Raw genomic sequence first — 27,601 nt, 5'->3', positions numbered from 1 at the left:
CCTCTTTTGTAAGACATGCATTTCATACATCAGATGTAATTTTTCTACAAGATCAAACAAAGCGGTGAACAATGTGTTTAATGGATTGAGTGCATCTCCTTTAATAAGTTTAGCAGCTAATTAATCAGTGTCAGAGTAATGCTTGCATAGTATGTAACCTCAGTCAACAATGTCAGTGCATTTGCCCTGCGGTGCATTTTTTTTCTTGCTATTCATCATTTCAGAGCAATTGTTTGATCACGTTTATAAGGAGAGGGGTCTTGACGTCTTTTAAAGGGATAGTTCACCTGAATATGCAAACTGACATAATTTACCCATACTTATGTTGGTTCAAATGTGTATGACTTTCTTTCCATGGAACGCAAAAATAGAGACATTTTGAAGACGGTGAAGGTCACTCTTTTCCATTCACACTTTCCCACTTTCAAGCTTCAAAATGGACCTAAAACACATGAAAGTTGCCATGGAAGTGGTTTATGCAACTCAAGTCTTTTGAAACCAGAAATCCTTGGCATGTTAAAATATGGCTGGAGAAATATTGAAGTCAGTGAATCTCTTTACTAAATGAAACTTGAATCACACTGATCTGTTTCTCAAGTTTGACTCACTGACTGACTGATTCATTTGTGGCTTTTTACAGCTCACAGTAAAAGTAAAGATTGAAATCAGTATATTTCTAGGCCTGCACAAAATGATTGTGTAGTCTTAACTATATGAACCATATTTTAAGTGTTTTTTTAAAATTAGTTTAAAGCTTGAATGTTTCAGTTCAACCAAATATATATATATATAAATATATATATATATATAAATGAAACACTATAAATGAAACACTATATAAAATCGCCTTTTCAACAAGAATTTTCATGGCAAAAGTGCCATAAAAATTGGTCAATGCAACCATTTTTCATGTCCTTTGAACCATAAATCTTTGGCACATTAATAGGTGAAATAGTATTGTGCTTTGAGGCCAGTCTTTTCAATGATTCGGTTCATAAACCCAAACTTGATCTGTTCTGACTCAGTGATTCACTTGCAGCATTTAACAGCTCACTGAAAGAATAAGAATTAAAATAAATAAATATAAAATAATTACAATAATAAATTCACATTTTCACCCTTGTATCATTTCAAACAAGCATTTTCCCTCATGGAGCACAAAAGGAGAAACTCTGAAGACTGTGAAGGTCGCTCTTTTCCATTCATTACTGTGAATGGGGACTGAAACTTGAATGTAAAACACATAAAAAACACATAAAAGTGCCATGCAAGTGGTCCATGCAACTCCATTTTCAAGTCTTTTTAAACCTTGGCATATTAATAAGTTAAATAGCATTGTCCTTTGAGGCCAATCTTTTCAGTGATTTGGCTCATAAAACCAAACTTGAATCAGACGGATCTGTTCTGACTAAGCGATTCACTTCCAGCATTTAACAGCTTACTGGATGAAAATACTAATAGTGAATATATATTAAAATTCAGTATGTTTTTCACACAAAACTAGCTTGAAAGTGTCATTCCAGCCGAAAAATGATTCTGAAGAAATAATTGATAACTTACTCACTGACTCAGTGATTCATCGTAGCTTTTTCCAACTCACAGTAGAAGTTTAGTGTTTTTTTCTTTTTGTTTTGAAGCTTGAAAGCTTCAAAACATGGAGCACAAAAGGGGAAACTCTGTAGGTGTGAATGTCCATTCATTACTGTGAATTAAGACTGGAACTTACAAGTTTCAATATGAACATAAAAGTGCCATTAAAGTGGTCTATGCAACTCATGTACCATTTTCCAAGTCTTTTGAAAGTCCTTGTCACATTAAAGGAGTCCACTTCCAAAACAAAGATTCACATATAATGTACTCACCGCCTTGTTATCCAAGATGTTCATGTCTTTCTTTATTCAGTCATAAAGAAATTATATTTTTTGAGGTAAACATTTCTGCATTTTTCTCCATATAATGGACTGATATGGTGCCCCGATTTTGAACTTTCCAAAATGCAGTTTAAATGTGGCTTCAAATGATCCCAAATGCGGTTGTAAACACTCCCAGCCGAGGAAGAAGGGTCTTATCTAGCGAAACAATCTGTTATTTTTCATTAAAAAAATACAATTTAAATTCTTTTTGATCTCAAACACTCGTCTTGCCTTTCTCTCCCTGTACTCTGTGTTCTGACTCAAGACAGTTAGGGTATGTCAAAAAACTCAGACTGTATTTTCTCCCTTAACTTCAAAAATCATTTCAAAATCATCCTACATTGCTGCAGAAGTACTTTGCAAAGTGAACAGATCAAACACCATTGACCAAAAAAGTAAAACAGCGATATAGGACGATTTCGAAGTTGAGGGAGAACATGAGATGGGAGTTTTTCGACATACCCTAACTGTTATGAACTGGAACAGAAACAGTCCAGAGTTAGACAAGACGAGCGTTTGACATTAAAAAGTATATAAATTATATTACTTTCATTAAAATAACCAATTGTTACGCTAGATAAGACCCTTCGTTCTCGGCTGGGATCATTTACAATCGCATTTGGGATCGTTTGAAGCCACATTTAAGCTGCCTTTTGGAAAGTTCAATATCTGGCGGACCATATCAGTTCATTATATGGAGAAAAATGCTGAAATGTTTTCCTCAAAAAACATAATTTCTTTACGACTGAAGAAAGAAAGACATGAACATCTTGCGTGACAAGGGGGTGAGTAAATAATTTGTAAATTGTTGTTCTGAAAGTGGAGTTATCCTGGTGAAATAGTATTGTCCTTTGAGGCCAATCTTTTCAGTGATTCGGTTCATAAAACAAAGCTAGAATCTGACTCAGTGATTCATTTGCAGGTTTTAACAGCTCAGTGGAAGAAAAGATTAATAGTAAATATATATTAAAATTTCAGTATATGTTTCACACAGAACTACTGTGTAATGTAATACTTTTTGTGTTTTGAAGCTTGTACGCCATTCAAACCAAAAAACGTTTCACCGTTGTATTACTTTAAATATGTATTTTTTTCCCATGGAAGACAAAAATAAGTTATTTAGCAGAATGGTAACAAGTACGGCTGTCAAGCTTCACTGAGTAACTGATTACAAAATGAAAATTTGTGGGTGAACCATCCCTTACGACTGCGTATATTGATGGAGAATCCACAATACGGCCCAGATCAGTCTGCTTTGTTTACATAAACCAGACAGCGTGGCTGTATTAATATTGCCGCCTGTGTTTTAACATGTAGCGCCGCGTCTGGAGTTGTTACACACCCCTCCACCAAGTGTTATCAGACAGCACACAAGCAACAGGAGCTCTACAGCACGCCAGCCGTTTCTCTCCTGCTGACATTTGCCATTCATTCACATTCACATCAGCATGAGTTTTCTTTTCTGTGGTTCTTTTTATGTCTCTCCCATGCACCTTTTCAATTTCTCTACCTTTCTGCTTTGTTAGCTTGTTGTTCTCTTGTAAAGAACGAATAAAAGCAATCATGCCTTGAATGACGGAAGGTCAAATTGAGTGTGTTCATAAAACGCTGGACTTTGACCTGCATGGTCAATATTCAGTTCAAAATAAGGGAGTGAAGCAGCTGCTCATCGTCTGTCTGCTCAAGGTAGTGAAACGTCAGTCAGCCCTACTTTTATAACGTCTTTTCATTACAAGAAAGAAATTGAGAAAATATATATACAGGGTATATATATAATAATCAGTTGGCCAAAGTATGCAAAAACATTCAAGTATTTATTATTATAATTATTTAAGTAAATATTTCATTAAAAAAATAATAATTTAATATTAAAATAGAAAAGTTATTTTAAATTACAGTAGTATTTTACAATATTCTTTTTTCTCATGACAATGTGGGGTTTTTTCTATGCATATATGTGACAAACAGCATGTCAGTGTGTCACAACTCATATACATGACAAACTAGTCTGTCTCTTAGTGAAATGGTACCTGTCACAAAAAACATGAAGACAAATATCTTATATTTTGGCTTAATGCGAGCAATATTCCACATATGTATCGCCACATGGCGTTTTGAGGTAAAAATGTGTGCTGTGAGTCCTGACAGATGTTTTCTTTAATAGATTGTTTTGGTTTTTGATTTGAATCGTGTATGTCACTTACATCAGCAACAGTCTGACTATCGCTCTTACAATTCAATTTAAACCATATTGCAGTTCTTAATAATGTTACTGCTGAGTAACTTTATTTCATTCCCAGTTTTTACTCACAAGAAAAGAATAACTATTAAGCATGGCTGTACATCAGAAATGACAAATATATGTTCTTTTTCTTTGTAGAGGAAAGGCCGGACTGTTCTAAGGCGAGATGTGAGGTGCAGTTTTCACCACGCTGCCCTGAGGACTCCATATTGATTGAAGGCTACGCTCCACCAGGTGAATGTTGCCCCCTGCCCAGCCGCTGCGTGTGCAGCCCAGCTGGGTGTCTAAGGAAAGTTTGCCAGCCCGGGCATCTCAACATCCTGGTGTCCAAGAGCTCAGGCAAACCCGGCGAGTGTTGTGATCTCTATGAATGCAAACCAGGTAAACTTGATTCCATCTTAACATGATACACTATGTAGGTCATATGTAGGTCCACTAGTCTAGTTTTGCTTCAGAACACCAACCAAACCAATATAAAGAAATATTTCACCAAAAAACGAAAATTCTGTCAATTATGTGCATTTTGGACATCCCTGATTGTATGGAAATGGCTGTGTGAAGGTTCTTCTAAGAGCTTCAGCTTTTGTGTTCCATGAAAAACAAACAACATACATGTTTGGAATGGGTGAAATATTCCTCTATGTTGTTTTTTCTAAAATAAAAAGCATGCAGTGTCAACTTTTCTTGCAGTATCCAATTTTTTTCCTGCTTGAGCAATAGATGGATTGTTATGGAGCCTAGGGAATCCACACCATGAACAAGATAGTGATAGATTTGAATTCTTTACAGGTTATCTCAGGATGCTGTCATAGTACCTTAATTTTAATATATCTTCTTCTGTCATGCTGTATTTTGCTGCAATATGGCAGCCTTGAGCAGAGATAGGCACTTGGCTTCAACACAACATAAAAAACAACCGTAATTCATTTCCCAATACACTAAAGAGAGTGATTTCGTGATTTGGGAGTTTGCCAAAGCCTTCGAGACATGCTAAAGCCATGGGCTGTGGAAAATACATGAGTGGTTGTGCTTCCAGAGACAGTTTGTAGATAGGACACTTATGCATTGGGGTTGTTTTTGCAAATGACAATTTTCTGAAAAACAAAGTTTACATGAAAAGTAAATATGTATTTAAGACAGATTTCTAATCTTATCTAATCTCATGGAAATGTAATCAGAACTTGTCTCTGAAACTGTCTACTGGTTGATGTTAACCTGCTGCAAATGTTTTAAGCACTTTTTTATATTTGACATTAAACCTACATCATATAATGACTTATGCACTGAAAACAGTGCGTGTTGAGGTTTATGGTGTGCTGTAACAAGTAAATCATTTGCTTGGATGAGAGTTTAAAGAGGTGTGTTAATTAGAGTCTTTCACGAGAAGTGATAAATGTTTTATGTCTTGTTTTGTGTTTAGTGTTCAGTGTAGACTGCAGCACAGTAGAGTGTCCACCAGTGAAGCCTGTCCAGTGTCCGGCAGACAGCTATGAGACTCAGGTCAGACTGACAGCAGACGGCTGCTGCACCCTTCCTACAAGGTTAGATATTACAACTGTCTCACACTCACAATTGAGGTTACACTATTACACGTCTTATACTCAATTCAAGTTAGTGTTATGTCCATTTGCAAATTACAGTAGGTATGGTTGTTACATCTCCTACTCACAATCAAGGTTAGAACGTTACATCTGTCTAAAAGGTTAGTTTTGCACTAATGAATCAAGTTAGAAGTTCCACCTATTTAACTCTCCCAATTCCTGTTACACCGTTATACCAGTCTCATACTCTCAAAACTAATTGGATGTTACACCTGTGTAACTCTCACAATCCCAGTTACACTGTTACACCTGTCTCATGCTTACGAAGATAATTAGATGTTACACCTGTCTCACTCTCACAATACCTGTTACACTGGCATCATGCTTGCAATCCTGATTAGACGTTAAACCTGTCTCACTCTCACAGTCCCAGTTACGTTGTTACACCTGTCTCATGCATACAAACATAATTGGATGTTACACCTGTGTAACTCTCACAATCCCAGTTACATTGTTACACCTGTCTCATCCTTACAAAGATGATTAGATGTTACCCCTGTCTCACTCTCACAATCCCAGTTACACTATTACACTGGTCTCATGCTTGCAATCCTAGTTAGACATTAAACCTGTGTCACTCTCACAATCCCAGTTACACTGTTACACTGGTCTCATGCCCACAATCCTAATTAGACGTTACACCTGTGTAACTCTCACAATCCCAGTTATATTGTTACACCTGTCTCATTCTTACAAAGATAATTAGATGTTACACCTGTCTCACTCTCACAATACCAGTTAGACTGTTACATCTGTCTCATCCTTACAAACATAATTAGACGCTACACCTGTGTCACTCTCACAATCCCAGTTACACTGTTACACTGGTCTCATGCCCACAATCCTAATTAGACGTTACATCTGTCTCACTCTCACAATCCCAGTTACATTGTTACACCTGTCTCATCCTTACAAAGATAATTAGATGTTACACCTGTCTCACTCTCACAATCCCGGTTACACTGTTACACTGGTCTCATGCTTGCAATCCTAATTAGACGTTACACCTGTGCAACTCTCACAATCCCAGTTATATTGTTACACCTGTCTCATCCTTACAAAGATAATTAGATGTAACACCTGTCTCATTCTCACAATACTAGTTAGACTGTTACACCTGTCTAATGCTTGCAATACTAATTAAACATTAAACCTGTCTCACTTTCACAATCCCATTTACACTATTACACTGGTCCCATGCTCACAATCCTAATTAGACGTTACACCTGTGTAACTCTCACAATCCCAGTTACATTGTTACACCTGTCTCATCCTTACAGAGATAATTAGATGTTACACCTGTCTCACTCTCACAATCCCAATAAACACTGGTTTCATGGTTTCTTTGCAATCCCAATTAGATGTTAAACCCATCTTACTCTCACAATCCCACTTACACTCTTACACCTGTCTCATCCTTACAGAGATAATTAGATGTTACACCTGTCTCACTCCTCACATTTCTGAATAGACCAATAATTGTCTCATGCAGACAATCCTGATTAGACATTACACCTGTCTTACTCTCCCAATCACAGTTACACCATTACGCCTGTCTCATGCGCACAGTTCTATTTAGACATTAAACCTGTCTCACTCTCCCAATCCCAGTTACACGGGTCTCATACTCACGATCATGATCAGACAATCCTGATTAGACATTACACCTGTCTAACTCTCAAAAAACAAGTTAGACTGTTTCTTGTTTCACATTTACAATTCAGGTGATGTTACAGATGTTACACTTGTCTCACTCTCACAGTCATAGTTAGACTGTTACACTTGTTTCATGTTCACAATCCTGATTAGATGTTACACTTGTCTCATTTTCACAATCCAATTTAAAATGTTTCATGTGTTTCACACTGACAAATTAGGTTGGATGTGACACCTGTCTCATGCTCACAATCTTGATTAGATGTTACTTCTTCTGTCTCATGCTTACAGTCAAAGTTAGACTGATAAATCTACTCTCACGCCCCAATCCAGGTTAGATATTATGCCTTTCTCACAAACACAATCAAGGTTAGACATTACATCCGGTGCTCACAATATAGGTTAGATGTTATTATTCTCATGCTGCTATCTAGGTGAGATGTTACACATTTCATGTTCATAATACAGGTTAAACATTACACTAAAGTACAGGTTAGACAAACACCTGTCTCATGCTCACATTCAAACCTGTCAGATACTCAGATTTTAGACCTGTCTCACACTCACAGTCTAGGTTAGACGTCACATTTGTCTTATGTTAATAATCCATGTTAAAGCAAAATGATTATCCAAAAAGCATCATTTTTCACTATTTTAGCACTGGTTCACAAATCCCAGTGTGTCCAGAGTATTAATATTGTATTATTTCTGCATTGAAAGTTAATAACTTCACAGTGACAGAAGAGAGTGTTTTGTTGTTATGAATTAGGTATGACAGGCCCCCCGCCAGGATCACTTTCTCTCTCTCTCTCTCTCTGTTTCTCTCCCACTTCTACTCAGATGTGAGTGTTTGCCTGGCCTCTGCACCTTCCCACAGTGCTCAGCAGGGACTTCCCCACAGGTCGTGTCCCGTGGTGATGGAACACCTGGGAGGTGCTGCGATGTGTTTGAGTGCGTCAACGGTAGGTTCTGTTTTCTGTGTGTCTTAATTAGTGTTTATGTGTAGGTGCATTGGGAAGGTCGTCTAGTCAGTGGGCTGAACCCTGTCGCTGCTGCCATAGTGACCGGCTATTAGCTCAAACTGAATTTTACCAAAAACACACTGAAGGAAATGCACACTTTTACTACATCCGTTTCCCTCCTTTAAAAATCAATTTGCAGTGTTTTTAATGTTAATTGGATGGGATTTTAATTCATTTTACATTTAATGGCTTTAATAAACCCCAAAAAGGCATAACTCATTATTGTTCCCCAAATTACTCTTTCTGTGTCTCTGCAAGGCATAAGTAAATGTCAGCTAAGTATTGTACTTAGAGCTACATTAACAGCAATTTTCTGTTAATTTCAGAAAATAGCTTTAGCTATGTTCAATTATATAACTATAAATTTGCATATTGAAGATTTTATGCCTTTTTATACTTATATTTTGAAGTTAATATTATTCAGTTTGATTTTTGATATGTATATTTTATATATGTTTGATGGTGAATTTGTTTTGTCATTTTTGAGTTCTTGATTTTTTTTTTTTTTTTTTTTTTTCAAATGGAGAGCAGTGCAGTCTGGTAAATATATTTGTCTGTGCCATTTTCAAACAAAAAATAGGCTTAGACTGCCAATGCAATTTAAGTACATGTTTGTGTGTGAGAGAGAAGTGTGCAAGAAAAATTGAACATTTCAACAAGAGAGATACTCATATGAGCAGACGTATAACAACCGTTTTAAGACTGATTTCTTTAAGACTGAACAGAAAATTTGAGATAGAAATATACAGTTAATGTCAAAAGTTTACATACACCTTGCTGAATCTGCAAAATCTTAATTGTTTTACCAAAATAAAAGGGATCATACAAAATGCATGTTATTTTTTGTTTAGTACTGACCCTTTTATGTGAAAGATATTTCACATAAAATATGTTTACATATAGCCCACAAGAGAAAATAATAGTTGAATTTATAAAAATGACCCCCTTCAAAAGTTTACATACACTTGATTCTTAATACTGTGTTGTTAGCTAAACGATACACAGCTGTGTTTTGTTGTTTTTGTTAAGTGATAGTTGTTTTTGAGTCCCTTGTTTGTCCTGAACAGTTAAACTGCCCACTGTTCTTCAGAAAAATCCTCCAGGTCCCACAAATTCTTTCTTTTTTTTTTTTTTTTTTTCTTTTTGTATAGCGCTTTTCACGATACATATCGTTGCAAAGCAGCTTTACACCAAATTGACATTTTTACAATATATGTAGTAGTAGCTTGATGTACATATGGTAGAGATGTGTGGTAAAGATCAATTAATGACGTAATCAAACAGACAAAGAACACTATAAATTCTGTGGTTTTCCAGCATTTTTGTGTATTTGAACCCTTTCCAAAAATGACTGTACGATTTTGAGATCAGTCTTTTCACACTGAGGACAACTGAGGGACTCTCTGAGGCAACTATTACAGAAGGTTCAAACGCTCAATGATTCTTCAAAAGGAAAAACGATGCACTAAGAGTCGGGGGGGGAGAACTTTTTAAATTAATGATCAACATAAATTTAACTTATTTTGTCTTCTGGGAAACATGTAAGTATCTTCTGTAGCTTCTGAAGGGCAGTACTAAATGAAAAAAAATTGATTTTTAGGCAAAATAAGAAAAATACACATCTTCATTCTGTTCAAAAGTTTACACCCCTGGCTCTTAATGCATCGTTTTTCCTTCTGGAGCATCAGTGAGTGTTTGAACCTTCTGTAATAGTTGCATATGAGTCCCTCAGTTGTCCTCAGTGTGAAAAGATGGATCTCAAATTCATACGGTCATTGTTGGAAAGGGATCAAATACACAAAAATGCTGGAAAACCAAAGAATTTGTGGGACCTGAAGGACCTGTTCAGGGTCAAAAACAAGGGACTCATGAACAACTATCACTAAGCAAAAAAAAAAAAACAAAAAAAAAACCCCGGCTGTGGATCATTCAGGTAACAACACAGTATTAAGAATCAAGTGTATGTAAACTTTTGAACAAGGTTATTTTTATAAATTACACATTATTTTCTCTTGTGGACTATATGTAAACCTCTATATGATCCCTCTTATTTTGCTAAAATAATTAACATTTTGCAGATTCTACAAGGTGTGTGTAAACTTTTGACTTCAACTGTATATACCTACATAGACAAAATACATTGTTTTTTAAAAGTGACGTCTGTAGTTCCCCACTTTTTGAAAGCTCTTGTGCCTCTTGCACACTACACAGTGCTCCCTCTAACTAATAAAACCTGCTCTGAGAGTTGGGACGGAAAGAGAAAGCTTAACCCCACAGTCACTGCAGGCAGAGCTGTGTGCAGGTGGTGAAGAACTCTTTCAGATGAAAAGACTGTAGGCGACAGGTGGACAAAAGCCACAGGAAATCAACACCAAATCAAAGCTAGAAACATCAGCGAGCACCAGGCCATATGTCGCGCACTGGGCCTTTTCCATATTCGTGGATAGACAACCGCCGAGAGGAAAACAACAGAATCAAGGCTCCATCCAAACACAAAAGCTCAAGAGTAGTGCTTTGAATAAAGCAACCCATGAAAACAATCCCACTTCCCCTCTAGTTGTTTATTTCCTTCCTGCTTCACCTATAGCCAGGCCTAGGGCACACAATACATGAAAGAGATACCAACAAAGGGAAAGCGAGGGCGAACTAAGGACTCGCTTTTCCATATTTGTCATTTGGCAAGTCACCTTCCTTCCAAGCACGTATGTAATAAACAAGCTAGCATAAACAGCGGTGTGGTGTGAGGTGCCAGGTTGTGTGTCGTCTTCACAGCAGGCGGCGAAATTAGCCTTAGGCTGATTTGAGAACAAAGCGCTGAGGCCGGAGAGCAGCGCGGGGAGCATCAAAGCTCCAAACAGAAATACAGGCTAATTGAACATCTGGCCACCGGTGGCTGCGTACAGTGTGGAGGCTGATCTCATATTCCACAGCTAAGGGGGGTGGGGGAGAACACGGAGGAGCGACGAAAAGAGAAAATGAACTCATCCCCTCGGATGGACAGAAACTGATTAATATTCAAAAGATATCACACGGACGTCATTAGATGAGTGACCTTCCCGAGACTGTCGTGGCATGAACAAATTGACACAACAGATGAATACACTGCAGACGGAACCGAAAAACCCACAAATGCGTTGACCGATGCTTAAATTCTTCTGTTTCTTCTTCTGTGGAACAAAAAGACGAAATTTAGATTAACGTATCAGTTGCACTGCTTTTGGAATGGACGCTAAAGCACTAAAGTGTCATAAAAATGGCCCTTATGAGACAACAGCATTTGTGTGATGAACTTATAGAAATTTAAAGAAATAATTGACCCAAAAATGAAAATTCTGTCACGTAGATGTCATGGTATATTCATGAACGCACATCAAGTCTGACACGGAAGAGAAGAAGTTGTTGAGTAAAGTTGTTATTTTTGTTTTCTTTGCGCACAGAGAGTATTCTCATAGCTTCTTAAATATACAGTTGAACCAGTGATGTCACATGGACTATTTTAACAATGTCTTTGCTACATTTCTGGGCCTTGAATGCGGTAGTTGTGTTACTGTCTATGCAGGGCCAGAAAGCTCTCGTATTTCATCAAAAATATCTTAATTTGCATTCCGAAGATGATCAAATGTCTCAAGGGTTTGGAATGACACAAGGGTGAGTAAAATGGCAGAATTTTCATTTTTGGGTGAACTATCTCCTTAATTCTGTCAGCCTTCGTGATGACTCATATGACTTCAGAAGTCAGATTAACCACCATTTTGGAGTGCACCAGCCCAAGTCCTCATTTACTTTCGTTAGACTGTAATATAATGAGTGGCCAGGATATTCTTTAGAATTTCTCCTTTCGTGTTCTACTAAAGGAGTAATGTCATACGGGATTGAAACGACATGAGGGTGAATAGATAATGACAGAATATTCATTTTGAGTCGGACTATCCCTTTAATTTGATTTACATAATGCTGGACTGCTGGAAACTGTCTCTATGAATCTTTAATTGGAAGAAGGAGCCGGCATCTTTCACTTCTGTCCTCTGTAATGTGTGATAAGATTTATTCAATGCGGCATGCCTTAATGAGGATTTGAGGCTTATTAAATTCGGTTTATATTGTGTTTATTTGAAGTTTTTCCCTGTAGATTTGTCACATTGGCATCTCATGGACATATTGCAAACTGGTCATTAGCTGGTCCAAGCACATCTGTAGCATAAGCTCAGATCCACGTTACAGCTTATTGTTCAGAAACAAAGACCCTGCCTGTTTAGACAGAAGGAGACCATGTGACTGACATGTACATTGACCAACCACAATAACGGAAAAAGCTTCCAGAACAAAAATTCACAGATAATTTACTTACCCCTTTGTCATCCAAGATGTTCATGTCTTTTTTCAGTTGTAAAGAATTTATGTTTTTTTGAGGAAAACATTTCAGGATTTCTCTCCATATAGTGGACTTCTATGGTGCCTGCGAGTTGAATTCCAAAATGCAGTTTTAAAATCATCCTACATCGCTGCGGAAGTACCAACCCAGTGTTTACAAAGTGAATGTGCAAGGAGGGTCAAACCCCCTTTACAAAAAATGGTAAAAAAGCAATATAGGATTATTTTGAAGTTGGAGGAGAAAATGAGATGGAAGTTTTTTGAACTACCCTAACTGTATTGAACCGGAGGTACACAGACTACGCATGTACATCGCAGAGCTAGACAAGACGAGCATTTGAGGTTAAAAAGTATATAAATTGTAATTTTTTTAAAGAAAAATAACCAATAGTTTCACTAGATAAGGCTGGGATCATTTAGAGCCCTTTGAAGCAGCACTGAAACTGCATTTTGGAAGTTCAAACTCGCGGGCACCATTGAAATCCACTATATGGAGAACACTTTTTTTCTCAAAAAACATAATTTCTTTACGACTGAAGAAAGAATGATATGAACATTTTGGATGAGCTGGGCACGAGTAAATTATCAGGAAATCTTTATTCTGGAAGTGAAAAAAACTCTTTAAAACTCGAAAAAAACTTTTTTATTTGAAGACTTATTATTTAAAGAAGTTCACTTCCAGAACAAAAAATTACAGATTTTTTACTCACCCTTTTGTCATCCAAGATGTTTTTGTCTTTTTTTTCAGTCGTAAAGAAATTAAGGTTTTTGATGAAAATGTTCAAGGATTTTTCTCCATTTTGTGGACTTCAATGGGGATCGATGGGTTGAAGTTCCAAATTGCAGTTTCAATGCAGCTTTAAAGGGCTCTACTTGATCACCAGCTGAGGTATAAGGGTCTTATCTAGCAAAACGATTGGTCTAAAAAAAAATTAAATGTATATATTTTTTAACCACAAATGCTCACCTTGCACTAGCTTTGCGATGCTCATCCATGACTTCACGCATTACGTAATCACGTTGGATAGGTCACACACACTTTTTTGTAAGGGGCGTTTGACTTTCTTTACATGTTTGCTTTGTAAACACTGGGTCGGTACTTCCACCTACGTCACCTGTAACCTTTCCAACGTAACTACATAATCCGTCAAATCAAGCTAGTGCAAGACAAGCATTTGTGGTTAAAAAGTATATTCATTTAAAAAAGTTTTTTTTAGAAAATGAGCAATCGTTTCTCTAGATAAGACCATTAGTCCTCGACTGGGATCGTCTAGAGCACTTTGAAGCTGCATTAAAACTGCAGTTTGGACCTTTAACCCACTGGTCACCATTGAAGTCTACTATATGGAGAAAATCCTGGAATGTTTTCCTCAAAAACCTTAATTTCTTTTAAAATGACCACAGTTACTTTGGGACAAGTAAATTAAAAGGAAATTTTTATTCTGGAAGTGAACTAATCCTTTAAGTTCATGGCCACCATTTTTAGTATTTAATGGACCTATTTCATTTATTATTATTCCTAAAACAGCTTGACCAACTCAATCTGTATTTTTTTCAGCAGGGCGATGTAAATACAGGAAACGTTATCTACATGAGAAATCAAAACTTTGAAGTTTCCAGTGAATATCTGAGTAGATCAACCGTGCCATTTGTGAACAAATTCACGGCTTGACGATTCTAGAAACAGCAGATGTCAGACAGACAGAATGCCATCTTTCTCTGACAGTCGCTCTCTCGCTCACTCCCCAAGGCGCCCGCACACACTTCCAAAGGCAAGTGTTTGGGATGGCAAGGGAGTGAGCATTCTCAGACAGTGTTTGTGCACCACATTTCTCCCTCAGACAGTGATGTCACCCTTTTGGGGAGTAGATAAGAAGGTCTGATTAGTGAGTGTATGTGTGCATCTAATCTAGAACATTCCCACCCTGAGCTAATCGCAACTCCTTTCCGAAAGTTTCAAAACGTGAACTATCTTTGACCACACCAAGGAATTTCACAGTTTTATGCCTCTTGTAATGTACCAGACAAATGTGTTGCTAGTTTTTTTTTGTTGTGCTTCTCCATGACTTGCATATTTATATTAGTGTTTGGCATTACGCTTGTTTAAGTCACATTGAAGCCCACAGTTTCTTGTGTCGATCAACAGGTGAATATGCGAACATGTTGTTCAGCCGCTCACGGTAGATTTGATATGTCATTAGCGATATTTTTAGTCCCACAATTAGCTTTGTGCATCTTCACACTTGAACTGGCGCACCTGTCGGTCCCCGTTCATACAGCCCCACTGCTACGAGCCCCATCATTACGCTAATGTTTACCCAGAGAGCGGTTGTCATGGAGAAGGGCATGATTGGCGGTTTGCGCAAGCTGTTCAACCTAGGGATAGAAGGGCGATGTAATAGAGGTTATGAGTGTTGATTTCGATCCTCTTCCCAGCGTTGAGAAAGCGTTGATTGTGTTGTGTACGCTTAAGCGGTTAGCATTAGGATTAGCTCTGTACACAGTAGCATGTTGTTCTGCCTCAAATGACGTATGGAAGAACAATGCACGCTCTTTCAGGAGTGGATTAGGACTCATGTCACTCTGAAGGAAATGCTTAAACAGCTGTTCATTCTTCCGAAAGATTATGAGCCTTGAAACCACGTTTCGCCAGTAAATGACATAACATTTTGCGAGTTTAACCTCTAGCGTAAACATAACGCAGCAACACAGCGAGAAGCACAGGTGTCTCTTTTTCTCTTTCGTCATCGGAAGAGGAAAGTGATTTTAAGGTAGGGCTGGAATAGGAGTCACCGAGGGGCCATTCACATATCGTGTGCGCTGTGAAGCCTACGATGATTGACGGGCCCCGTAGGCGCTGTGCTCTCCCTTTTATTCCCCGGCTCTTATTTATGTCTGCTCCAACACAGCGGCCGCTATCTTTCACAGATAAAAAATGGGAAAACAGGCACACAAAGGTGCCGTCTTTTGTTTTGTTTTGTTTCTCGACAACTTAGCCTTGATTTGCAGGTGTTGTGCGGTAGTGATTTGCATGTCCAGAGCAGTGGCGGGTCTTGGCAGCACAAGGCGCAACTGTGGAGCGGCGCGTTATCACATTATTTAGTCTGCCTCTCAGCAGCTGCAGCCAAAACAAGCTAGCCTGCAGCATGAGGGAGGGCTGAAAAACACTGGGAGGCAGCTCCTGTTGGGCTGTAGGACAGGAAGAGAAAAGAAATGTTGGACCGAGTCCTTCTAGAGAGGAGTTCTCCTACCTAACACAGAAAAAAAAAGCATCTCAAGAATCTGAGAGGATGATAACCGCAATCTCCTCGGCCTTCAAAATCTATTTCTTCTTCATGGTTCGGATTGTTTTTTCCCTTTCCTTAGTGTGAAACTAACCTTGCGTCTGAATGTCCCTACTATACATTAGGTGAAAAACGGTAGGCGAAATTAATATTCTGTCCAAATTCATGGTATTTATATAACAGTACACCAATTAAGGATCTTTAAGGTTCTTTAAAATTAAGAATATTTATTATCCGTGTAACCTTTTATTCCACAAAAGGTTCTTTTTTGAAAAAAAGTTTCTTTAGATTTTTGAAATGTTTAAAACTTGGGGAACTCAAAATGGTTCTTCTACGGCATTGCTGCAAAAACCCACTTTTGGAACTTGAGTATAGGAAAAGTAGCTAGATGGCCAATTACTTCTTGCAAGATTCATACTATGTAGAATATAGTAGTAAAGTTTGTTCCTCATCCAGTGTAGTACCTACTCAGAATGTGATTTTTGACGTACCTTAGATACTGTTTCACAACAGAATATGGATTTTGATACTAGTTTGCTAAGCTACAAGCTACTTTAAAGCAGTTCAACTACAGTTAAGCTAATGTTACAAGCTGCTAGATATACATAAAAAATCTGGTGATTCAAAAAAATAAATGAATTTAGTTTTAAATGAGTCTATTATTGACAATCCAAATGAACCCATTCGCTAAAATGAATCAGACTTTCCATCCCTACTATAGAGAAAGCAACACACTCATAGTTTCTTGACAATTTGTGGCTATTTTCCATTTTGTCGAATTGGTGGCTAATTAGTATAAATGTATGCTTCCTAATTTCTATGTTTTTGTGTGTTTTATGGTCTGCTTATGCTTCAATGATGGTTAGGTTTAGGACTGAGTTTAGGGGTAGATCTTCATACTTGTTTTCTAAAAATCCTGTGGGTTTCTACTGGTAATTGGTCGTCTTCTCTTGGTGGCTTGTTAAAACCACTAAATCCTAATGGAATTGCATCCTAAAACACACCACAGAATTTTTTTTTTTATTCTGGTCAACTAGTAGTCTTCTATTTTAAGCATTAGTTGACTATTAGTTGCATGTTTATTAATAAACCATATAAATCATAATAATAAGATTTTAATTGCCTACATAGCCTAATAAGCGCTCAAAGCGCACACAAAAAGCTTGCTAAAAGCTTGATATAATTATGAATGTGTCAGAAATATACAGCAAGGAGACTGCATTAACATTTTATTGATTTATTAATAAACCAGCGCTTTCTTTGTTTTCGGCTTAAGAAATGAAGTCTGCGACACCAGCTCATCTTCTCTGCAGTAGTTTCATACAGATTACATAATCTTTGAATATTTGTTTTTTATTTGAATTGGTTCATTTAAAAGTAGACATTTCACTCTCTACAGATATATTTTTCATGTCTGTAACACAAGTATACACAGAGTTTTGAAGTTTCAAGTTCTCAAGTTCACAGAGACCGAGACGGCAGAAAGCGCATCCTGTTTGCTTTATTTTACAAAAGCGCAACGTTTTATTGTTATTGTGAGTGCACACAAATAAACGTAGAGTCTTTACAGATTCAAAAGATGTATTACTTTTATCTGTATGAGCAAAAATGACAGAGTATTTTAAGTGACCACACACTCTGCACAGATTTGAATAGTGCACATTTTTCTAGATTGACATTAGATTGAGAGGCCATGCAAAGTTGCTACAACTTTCAGATGAAAACAGTATTTGAGGTGGATGAATGATAGGCGAGTGTTTTGATGCCCTGCCAAATGCACTATATTACCACATAGACCAGCCGTTAACAGATGTTGACTTCGCCACTTACTGTGGAATTATTTTTTCCGTAACAAATCGACTAATAAAATTTTTGTCAACCAAGCCTCTTCTTGTCAACTAACGGTTAGTCGACTATTAGGGGGCAGCCCTAGCTTTTATACTTAAAAGTTGATGATTTGTAATGTTTGTAATGGTATTTGTAGTGGAAATCATTAGAATTTCTATTGTTTCTATTGTTTTATTTTTTTCAGCAGGGAGAGCAAGTTAGCCAATTATAACAGGTGATTTGTATTATAAATTTCTTAAATATACAGTAGCAAAAATAACTTAAGGAATTTCTGTTTTGCTAGCTCACACCATTTTGCTGCTATCACCCACACACCCTTCATCTAAAACCCTCCATAGACATGTCCTACCAAAATGTCAGCATCAAAAGATGTCAACAACCCCAACACGCAAAACAGATCACAGGCTAGTTTTCTGGCCAAAAAGCTTGGGCCGCCCCTTGACTTGTTTTTTGTTGTTTGCAGAGCCACTGGCAGTCACAGAGACAGGCATGATTGCTCAAGACGCCCATTTCATTGACATCAGTCAGGCAATTTATGTGTAGAATTCCGAAATACAGCACTTTTAATTCTAAAGAACAGAAAGGAGGAGGAATACAGTCATATAAAATGAAATTACGACAGTTGTTGGTGCATGAAACCTTAACTAACATTAAAAGTGGACTTTAGGGGGAAATATAAAATGCTACTAAAGAATCTAATATGGCTGCTTTAAAGAGCCGACGAGACTCAGTTTGCGGTGCCTGGATCGAAGTTGAAAGACCGCCTGTGATTCTTCTGCTACGTTACATTTAGTGCACACTGGTCCGTGTTTAACCATGACCTCAAGCGAGAGGAATCTGCTCAAGTACAAGTTTGCGACTGGAGGTGGGAGATTATGTAAATCCTCCACGTTAAGGTTAGCAGCTTTTGAGCGGTAATAGATGTTGTTATTTTAGGTTGCACTTCAGTGCTCTGTTCGGGAACTGCGAGACTGAGATGTGGAGGTGTTTTAATCTCCAGATGGAGAATTTCATTACTGCCTCTTCACAATGCTGTCAAACTCTTAGAGTTAAATATAAATGGGCTCTTTTCCTCCTGCTTCAGATGGCCTTTGTGTAATAAGAAAGAGTGTGTGTGTGTGCTGTTCTGTTTCTCTATTTTCAGAAAGCTATATGAGAACACCGGTAGTAGCCATTCTTAATTTGTATCTGTACAGATGTGTGGAGGGTTGGGCAGTCATATAGATTACATAGTTGACTTCTGTCACTTACCTCATCTCGTACAGATCCTGGTAGTGCCGTCATACGCTTTAACAATTCAGGTGGGGCCAGTTAACAGCTCTTGGCCTCGAGGCCTCGGAGGGGAGGGGACCTGTTGGATCGGGCTTGAGGCAGAGAAAACTAGGCTTTGGCGTCTCAGGGTAGTGTTTCCATGGTTACCATTCTCTTCCACTAATTTACACTGAGGTGTGGTGTTTCAAGACGAGAGAAAGCATCTCCACCACTCTGAAATTTGTATGTGATGATGCTTGTACATGATCCTGTACATTATTAAAATATCAGCGAGAGAATCTTCAGACTTTATTTGCTTGTTCAGCACTGATTTGTAGAGGGAAATCTAAGGAATTCTGTACAATAAATGTAAGCATAGCAAAGTCATGCAGCATGCTGAAAGCATCAAAAAAAAGAATTAAGTAACTATTTCAAATGTCATGTGGTGTAACCCTCAAGTAAAAATGATATATTTAATTATTAATTAAAAAAATAAAATATCAGTAAGTTATGTAGGTGGTTAAACTGCACAGCATTTTACAACCTGAACCTTGCCATATATATATCTATATCTATCTATATCTATCCATCTATCTATCTATCTATATATATATATATATATTTTTTATTTTTTTTTTTTATTTTTTTTTTTTGTCCTCCTGGACTTTTGGGCATGTTGGTTTTACCATATGACATTGTTGGTTGCACCACATACAGAATTAAAAAAAAAAATTCAATAGATTTTTAAATATTTGTAATATGTAACCTTGGACCACAAAACCAGTCATAAGAAACTGAGATTTATACATCATCTAAAAGCTGAATAAATAAGCTTTCTACTGGTTTGTTAGGATAAGACAATATGAGATACAACTATTTGAAAATCTAGAATCTGAGGGTGCAAAAAAATTAAAATATTGAGAAAATCACCTTTAGAGTTGTCCAGATTAAGTTCTTAGCAATGCATATTACTAATTAAAAATTACGTTCTGATACATTTATGGTAGGAAATTTACAAAATATCTTCATGGAACATGATCTTTACTTAATATCATAAAGATTTTTGGCATAAAAGAAAAATCAACAATTTTGACCCATACAATGTATTGTTGGCTATTGCTACAAATGACTGGTTTTGTGATCCAGGTTCACATATGTTTTTAATATTTTTAATACTGTTTCATTGCTTGTAATTATACATAACAATGGTATTATTTTCATTCTAACAATTAAGGACATGTTCATTAAGTATTTTGAATTTAGCAACTGATAACATGTTCATCACAAAACAGTATTCAGTTGATTTTGTGTACACATTTCAATTTTAATATATTATTTGAACAAATGGAAATTAAAATAAACTTGTTGTTTAAATAAACTTTGTGTTTAATTTCAAAAATGAAATTCTCACCCTTGTGCAGACATTTTTGTTCTTCTCTATCTTGATATAATGATCTTTTTTGGATGAATTACTCCTATTAATGCTATCATTAAAAAAAAATAAAGCTGCAAACAAAAAGAGGCAAACTATACTAAAACTATTGAAGAAGCCAATATCATTTAAAAAAAATATTTAATTTTGTATTATTTATTTGGCACAAAATAATGTGGATCCTCAATTATTCAAGATTAGGATTAAAGAGTTTTTTTAAACTAGCTGACTGTTTGCAAAGATTTAAAAGCATTATTGGAGTATTTTTTTAACCAGTTAACTCTTCACAAGGATTTCAAAATATTTATTTATTTATTTATTTTTGGTAACACTTTAGAATAGGGAACACTTATTCACTACTATGACTTTTCCCTCAATAAATACCTAATTTGCTGGTAATTAATAGTTAGTAAGGTAGTTGTTAAATTTAGGTATTGGGTAGGATTACGGATGTAGAATAAGGCATTAATATTATGCTTAATTAGTACTAATAAATGGCTAATATTCTAGTAATATGCAAGCTAACTAGTTAAGAGACCATAAAATAAAGTGTTGCCTTATTTTTTATTATTTTTTTAAGTGATTCAACATTTACAAATACTCAAAAGAATAAGAAATTGAATCACAAGAGTTAAAAAGAATCAATCTACACTGTAAAAAACAATTTGTTGAGTCAACTTAAAATAATTTGTAACCTGGCTGCCTTAAAATTTTAAGTTCAGTCAACTCAAAAATAGTTTATTCAACTTGAAATGTTAAATTATACTAAGTGACAACTTGAGTTGAATCAACTTAAAATTTTAAGGCAGCTGGGTTACTTACCCATCTGTTAAGTTTAGCAAACACAAATATCTAAGTTGTTACTTAGTACAACTTAACATTTCAAGTTGACTAAATTTATTTTAGTTGACTAAACTTAAAATTTTAAGGCAACAGGGTAACAAATTATTTTAAGCTGACTCAACAAATTGTGTTTTTTATATTTTACAGTGTAGGGCTGTCACTAACGATTATTTTGGTAATCGAGTAATCGGTCGATTATTCTGGCGATTAATTGACTAACGGTCTAATAATGTGTTTCATGGATTCTCATCCTTGGAATGCACCACTTCCAATATTTTGTCGGTTACTCGACATGGTCAAATTGCAATCAAGGATTTTTTTTTTTAAATCGAGTACTCGAATTTAATCGAAGAATTGTGACAGCCCTAAATCGATTCACAGATTCACTCAACAAATTGTGTGAATCTTTTTTAACCAATTAACTATTCGCAAAGATTCAGAAAAATTACTGCATCATTCTTTAACAAATTCACCATACACACAAGAACTTAAAACTACTTTGCAAGAACTCCAGAGAATCATGAGTAATATTTATAACCTGTTCATTTACATTCGCATTTACATGAACTGTCTGAAAATTTTTTTTTGCTGATTCTTGTGTAATTTTTTAGCAGTTCCAGAGAGAGAAAAAGAGGCCAAAAACTGCGACTTTCAACAGAGACGCCAGTGGTGTAAAGTAGTTTTTAAAGGTGTTTTTAAGTTTTTGTGTGTGTGTGTCATATTTAATTAAATCTGTTGCAGTCAGCCACCAATATTTCTAGAGTGGTTTTCGACTGTCATTTACATCACTGAATCTAAAACAACTTGGTGACATTGTTCTCAGCATCATCTTTGTGTCTTTGAAGGTGTCGATAAAGACTTGGGAGAAACTGGTGCAGATACTAGAGTCTTCAACTGACATTATTTTTTTAGTTATACATTTTTTCTTTGGCTAATACACCTCCTGAACCCGTGTTTACCAGTGAAGAACGTGGAAATGAGCCACACTCCATGCTAGAACAACCCTGGCCATCTCCAAAGAGTTCTTTTAAAAAGTTTACTTAGACTTTGAATCAGCATTTTCTTTCCTGACAGAGTCGTTACAGGATTACAGCGTCGGGAGGAAATTCCGAATATTAAACAGAACTCATTCAAGCTCGTTCTCCCTACACGACGCCCAATCCCTAATGCCAGAGGATTCCGGAATAAGTCCCAGTCAAAGAGTTTTCCATAAAACTATGAAGGAATTTGCTGCAGTTGTATAATCCTTTGTGATGGGTAAAGTCCCAAATCAAGGCAGCCAGTGGGTTGAGAAATGGAGCCACCAGCTCAAGCTTGACAAACTTTGCATATTTGTTCTACAAGCAGCTTGTCCTGCTGTGGAGAGAGAGGGATAAGCCCTAGAGCAGACACCAGCTCTCCATGAACCTCAGCCAGCTGTTTACACACCAGCACTTATGACTTGCCCTTCAAAAACGGAAATGCGGCAGGAAAGCCAGATTCTCTCGCGCTCGCCATTTCTCTGCGGGATTTTTTCTTTTTCTGTGAGGTCATAACAGCCAGCAAAACAAGTGGGGGCGAGCACGCTATCTGCACTCCTACAAATCTTTCGTTGCATCCAGACGGCTCGGGTCAGGCTTTATCTTGAAAACTTATGAGATGCAGCAGGGGTTTAAAGCAGCCGTTTTACATAAACACTGACATGCAATGAGACAAAACAAAGAAACAGGTCAGACCTTGCACTTACCACATCAGAGTCACTTCTAAAAGACCCAACACCAAGTCTATGTGATGTGGCCACTCATGTCATTTTTAAAGAATGAGTTCCATTTGGGTGAGGCCACTGCACTGAACATCTGGGAAGGTCAAGATGCTGACGTAACTATCACTCACACTTCCACAAATTATTCACCTCTGCCACGACACGTCAACTGGTGTGGCTGTGGGATGAAGCTCATTAAGATAAATGAAAAAAAGCTTTATTGCATTTAAAACAAAAAAGCATGGGATGTTGCATTCAAGATTGCAGCTCAATTGGAACTTCTTCGCACAAAATGTGGTCGTATGAGGGAAGTGTGTTCATATATCCTTGTAATCAAACTGCAAAGTATATATAAACAGCTGTTTCACTCTTTCCACCACCCCAGCACTATTTATTTTTATAATTAGGTCCAGAGGGGTGTTTTAGAGATTGAGTCAAGTCTCAAGCGTAAGCCCCTTCGTTGCTGAGATCAAACCAATACTGTTTCCCCTTATTGCTTGCATAGACTGTATGAACGTGAACTTAAGCCTTTTGATTTTTGTAATGATATTGTTTGTAAGTCTTATAGTTAATTGGGGAGGGAATATATAGGATAGGGATAATTGGGTAGAGAATGGGAAGGATAGGATGGTTAATTGAGTTGGGAATGGGAAAAAGAATGATGGTACGATATGTGTTGAGGGAAAGGGAGTTTGAAGGAAATAAGTACAATGAGTTAGTGTAGAGAACCAGTTGGGGAATTGATAATATAGCGAGTAGTTTTGGCGAAACCACTTAGAAACTATAGCCAGATCTAATATAAACATGCAATTTTTTCATAGCTGTTTGCCTTTACAGACAAAACCGACTGTTTTTTGTAACTCGTGTGTTTTTAATGTAAACTTGTGTGTATTTGACAGTTTAAGTGCAATAAGACATGAAAGAGAACTTAGTTTAGTACTCACATGCCGTGTGACAGTCGCTTTCTGTGCACGTGCCTCAGATGTGTGCGCTCAGAAAATGAAGTTTAAACTAATATGGTTTCTTGAGTTCGCCTGTCCATCCAGTCCTGAAGTTTAATAAAAAAACAAACAAACTTGGCTTGCTGTCCACAATAATGGCTCGAACGTTCAAACCTCCCATTGCGGTATTACCTTGAGTGAGAATAACAGAAATAGAGGAGGAGATAGGGAGGTGGAGGGATGCTGGAACAATTGACGGTGCAACGAGTGCTGCTTATATAGGCTTGTAATGATGATTGACAAGCCTGCATGATTAGGCTCCTCCCAAACTTAAAACACATGATTTCAGAGCAATAGACATGATATGAATCAAAACCAAACAGGTGTTTTTTTTTATCACAGTGTCTGAGGTAGTGATGGGTCGTTCTTGAACAATTCGTTCATTTTAAATGAATCTTGAATGTGACTTGGGACAAACGAGTCGTCTTGTGATTCGTTCAGTCGTGCATGTACAACATCCTATTAGGTTCTGTACAGGAATTAGTTCACCTGTTTCGAGTCTTCGGGTTTTTGGAGTCGTTCGTTCATCTTATGGGGCTGTCACGTGATGAACGAACGACTCAAACCTGAAGACTGGAGAGATGAACTAATCAATTCTCTTTCCAGCTCAGATTGCATAGGTGAACGAACGACTCAAACCCGATGACTCGAGAGATGAACTAATTAATTCTTTTTCCGGCTCACACTGCATTGGTTAAGCTTATGGGGCTGTCACGTGACGAACAAACGACTCAAACCCGAAAACTTGTCAGAAAAGAGGTGAGGTGAGCTAAACATAGACTAAAGGTAACCCAGGTAAACAATGAATTAATCTTTTCTGTTTCTTATAGCATTATAGTTTTGTTTTGTTTGTACTGTGGTCAACATTTGTGCAAGCAGTAGATGAACGAAATGACTTGAAAAAAGATTAATTTTGCTGAACGAGACTCAAAGGTCCGAGTCGGTAAAATGATCCAAACTTCCCATCACTAGTCTGAGGTTCGAGCTGTAAAGGCACAGCTCTGTTCTGGAAAAGGGGTGTGGGGAGTAGCAGCTCATTTGCATTTAAAGAGACATTAATGAAACAGCATGTTTCAGCATTTACTCAAAAAAGACATTTTTAAAATAACCTCTGATTATCTTTTGAACTGAAACTTCACAGACACATTCTCGGGACACCTGAGACTTATAATACATCTTGTAAAAAGGGACATAATAGGTCTCCTTTAAGGAATAGCTCACTCAAAAAATGAAATCCTCATCTTTATGCTGTTCCAAAAATGTTTTACTTTTCTTTCTTGACAGAATTCTAATTTTTGGAGGAAATATTCATTTAAACTACAGATCTACCCTTAAAAAAGTACAGCAACTAACAAAAAGTAACTAGCTTTACTAAAACTATTTAAGGGGCCAATATGTTTTTTTTAAATATTTAATTGTAAGTATTTATTTGGCACAAAATAATGTGGATTAAACTTGAACTGATAAATGTCTAAATATGCAACGACTGAAAAAATAGCTTTTTATCTTTTTAATGTTTCACAAGGATTTGAAAGAATTGCTTAATCATTTTTTAAACAATTCAGCATTTGCAAGGACTCAAAATAATTGAGTCCTTCCCAATTAACTGTTCGCAAGGTTTCAAAGAATCAATAAATTATTTTTGAAGCGATTTAACATTTGCAAGTGCTCAGAAGTATTAGCAAATAATTTTTTAACAAATCAACTGTTTACAAGAACTCAAAAGAATCTATGCATAATTTCTGATTCACCACAGACTGTTTTTGAACTAATTAATTGTTTGGTTATATTCAGAAGAATCGAAGAATCATTTTTCAAAATACTTCAACGTTCACAATTACTCAAAAGAATTAGTGAATCCTTTTTTTTGGACTTATTAACTGTCCGCAAGGGTTTAAGAGAATTGAGCTGTGAATTGTTACCAATTCACAGCTCACAAGGACACAAAAATTGGTATTTTGTGTTTTGAATCAATTAACTTTGCAAGGAGCAAATTTTTTGAACTAGTTCACCACTTGCAAGTACTCAAAGAGTCAGTGAATAGTTGCAGCTTGTTTATTTGCATTTGCCAAACATGAGAGTTTTGTGAGATATTTTAATAATGTTCAAAAACCTATTAGATTGTTACTTTAAGATTATTTATCTTGCTTCCCAAGACATGAAGGAAATATGGGTGTATTGCTGTTGCTAATAAGCAATTTGTTGTAATCTTTTCACCATCTTGGATTTCACACTAAAAGCTAATGACCTCTTGATAACCTACTATTTCTCAGCTAATTGCCCAGATAGCGCATCTAGTGCCTTCTGTTCCTGAAAAGTGTGTGATAAACAATTAAACCTGCTATATTTATTAATAACAGCTCTGAATCCTTCTGCTAATCCTTCTGGGGTACTATATCATTACGATCATACAGCACAGACGACACCTGTTAACGCAAGACACTTGACATATTACACTCACAGAGAGCTGTCCTTTCATAGACATCTCAACTCCACCTGTACAGCTCCTTTTAGCTTTCGATTTCTTTACCGCTGTCTAATGGCAGGGGGTTATTTCTTTTATTACTTTTAAAAGTTTTATTTTTTTTCTCTTACGCATTGATTTTTAAGCAGCTCCTTCCAATTAGTTGCTGCTCTCAGAAGCGGCAGCAGTCACCCAGAGGAGAATGACAGACTTAGGCTGATGGAACAAAAAAAGCTTTGATTAGAAAAAAACTGAGCAAATTCACACAGTCCTCTGTGAAGGCTGTCTAGTGTGACAACCTCACAGTTGTCACGCCAGATTATTGGGTAATTCATTGAGCCTGTACTAATTGACGAAATTATTCACTGGAATTAAAATCGCTGTGCACCGCATTTGGCTGATCTTTGAACAGTTGAGCGTGCAGAGATCAATTTCCACTTGGCTCTGGGTGCTTTATGTTGGCTCCGGGTTTCTAATAATTCCTCTTTTAATGGATTACTCTGATATTTCGTTTGATTGGATTTTTACGGAATGTTTCAAGGCCTCTTGTTTGTCATAGGCAGAGAGTTCCTCGCATGACTCTGGTCCATCAGATATGTTGTGATCAGAGGTTTTCAAGGACGTGTTTGGCGTCATTCAACACAAGCACAAGGAGGAGTGCTTTACCTGAGTCAAACATGTCTTGGTGTTGAAACCAACAAACTACTGTACTGTCACTGATTACAAAATAAAAGGATTAAAATTTAAATGTTATTTTTATTACATTAAACAATACTTTGGTAACTCATGACTGACTGACTGAACAATACATTTGCATTATTAATGCATTATTTAAATCAAAAGTCGCCTTCAAAAAATGCTTTTCTTATTTAGATTTTTTGTTTTAAGCCCCGATATCTAAAAATTCTTAAATCAAGAAAGATTTTCTAGAC

General features: G+C 36.7%; 1 protein-coding gene across 1 annotated transcript in view; it reads left to right on the top strand.

Moving 5' to 3' along the window:
- The window catches only part of crim1 (cysteine rich transmembrane BMP regulator 1 (chordin-like)), a 157,682-nt gene that overhangs the window by 71,070 nt on the left and 59,011 nt on the right, over positions 1-27,601 (top strand). The window contains exons 3-5 of the mRNA XM_051133096.1: positions 4,294-4,536; positions 5,576-5,696; positions 8,253-8,374. Of these exons, the coding sequence (XP_050989053.1) occupies positions 4,294-4,536; positions 5,576-5,696; positions 8,253-8,374 (486 nt within the window). The remainder of the gene's footprint in view (positions 1-4,293; positions 4,537-5,575; positions 5,697-8,252; positions 8,375-27,601) is intronic.

The sequence above is a fragment of the Labeo rohita genome, chromosome 17 (assembly GCF_022985175.1).
Source record: "Labeo rohita strain BAU-BD-2019 chromosome 17, IGBB_LRoh.1.0, whole genome shotgun sequence".
NCBI lineage: Eukaryota > Metazoa > Chordata > Actinopteri > Cypriniformes > Cyprinidae > Labeo > Labeo rohita.
This window is presented reverse-complemented; position numbering and strand designations above follow the sequence as displayed.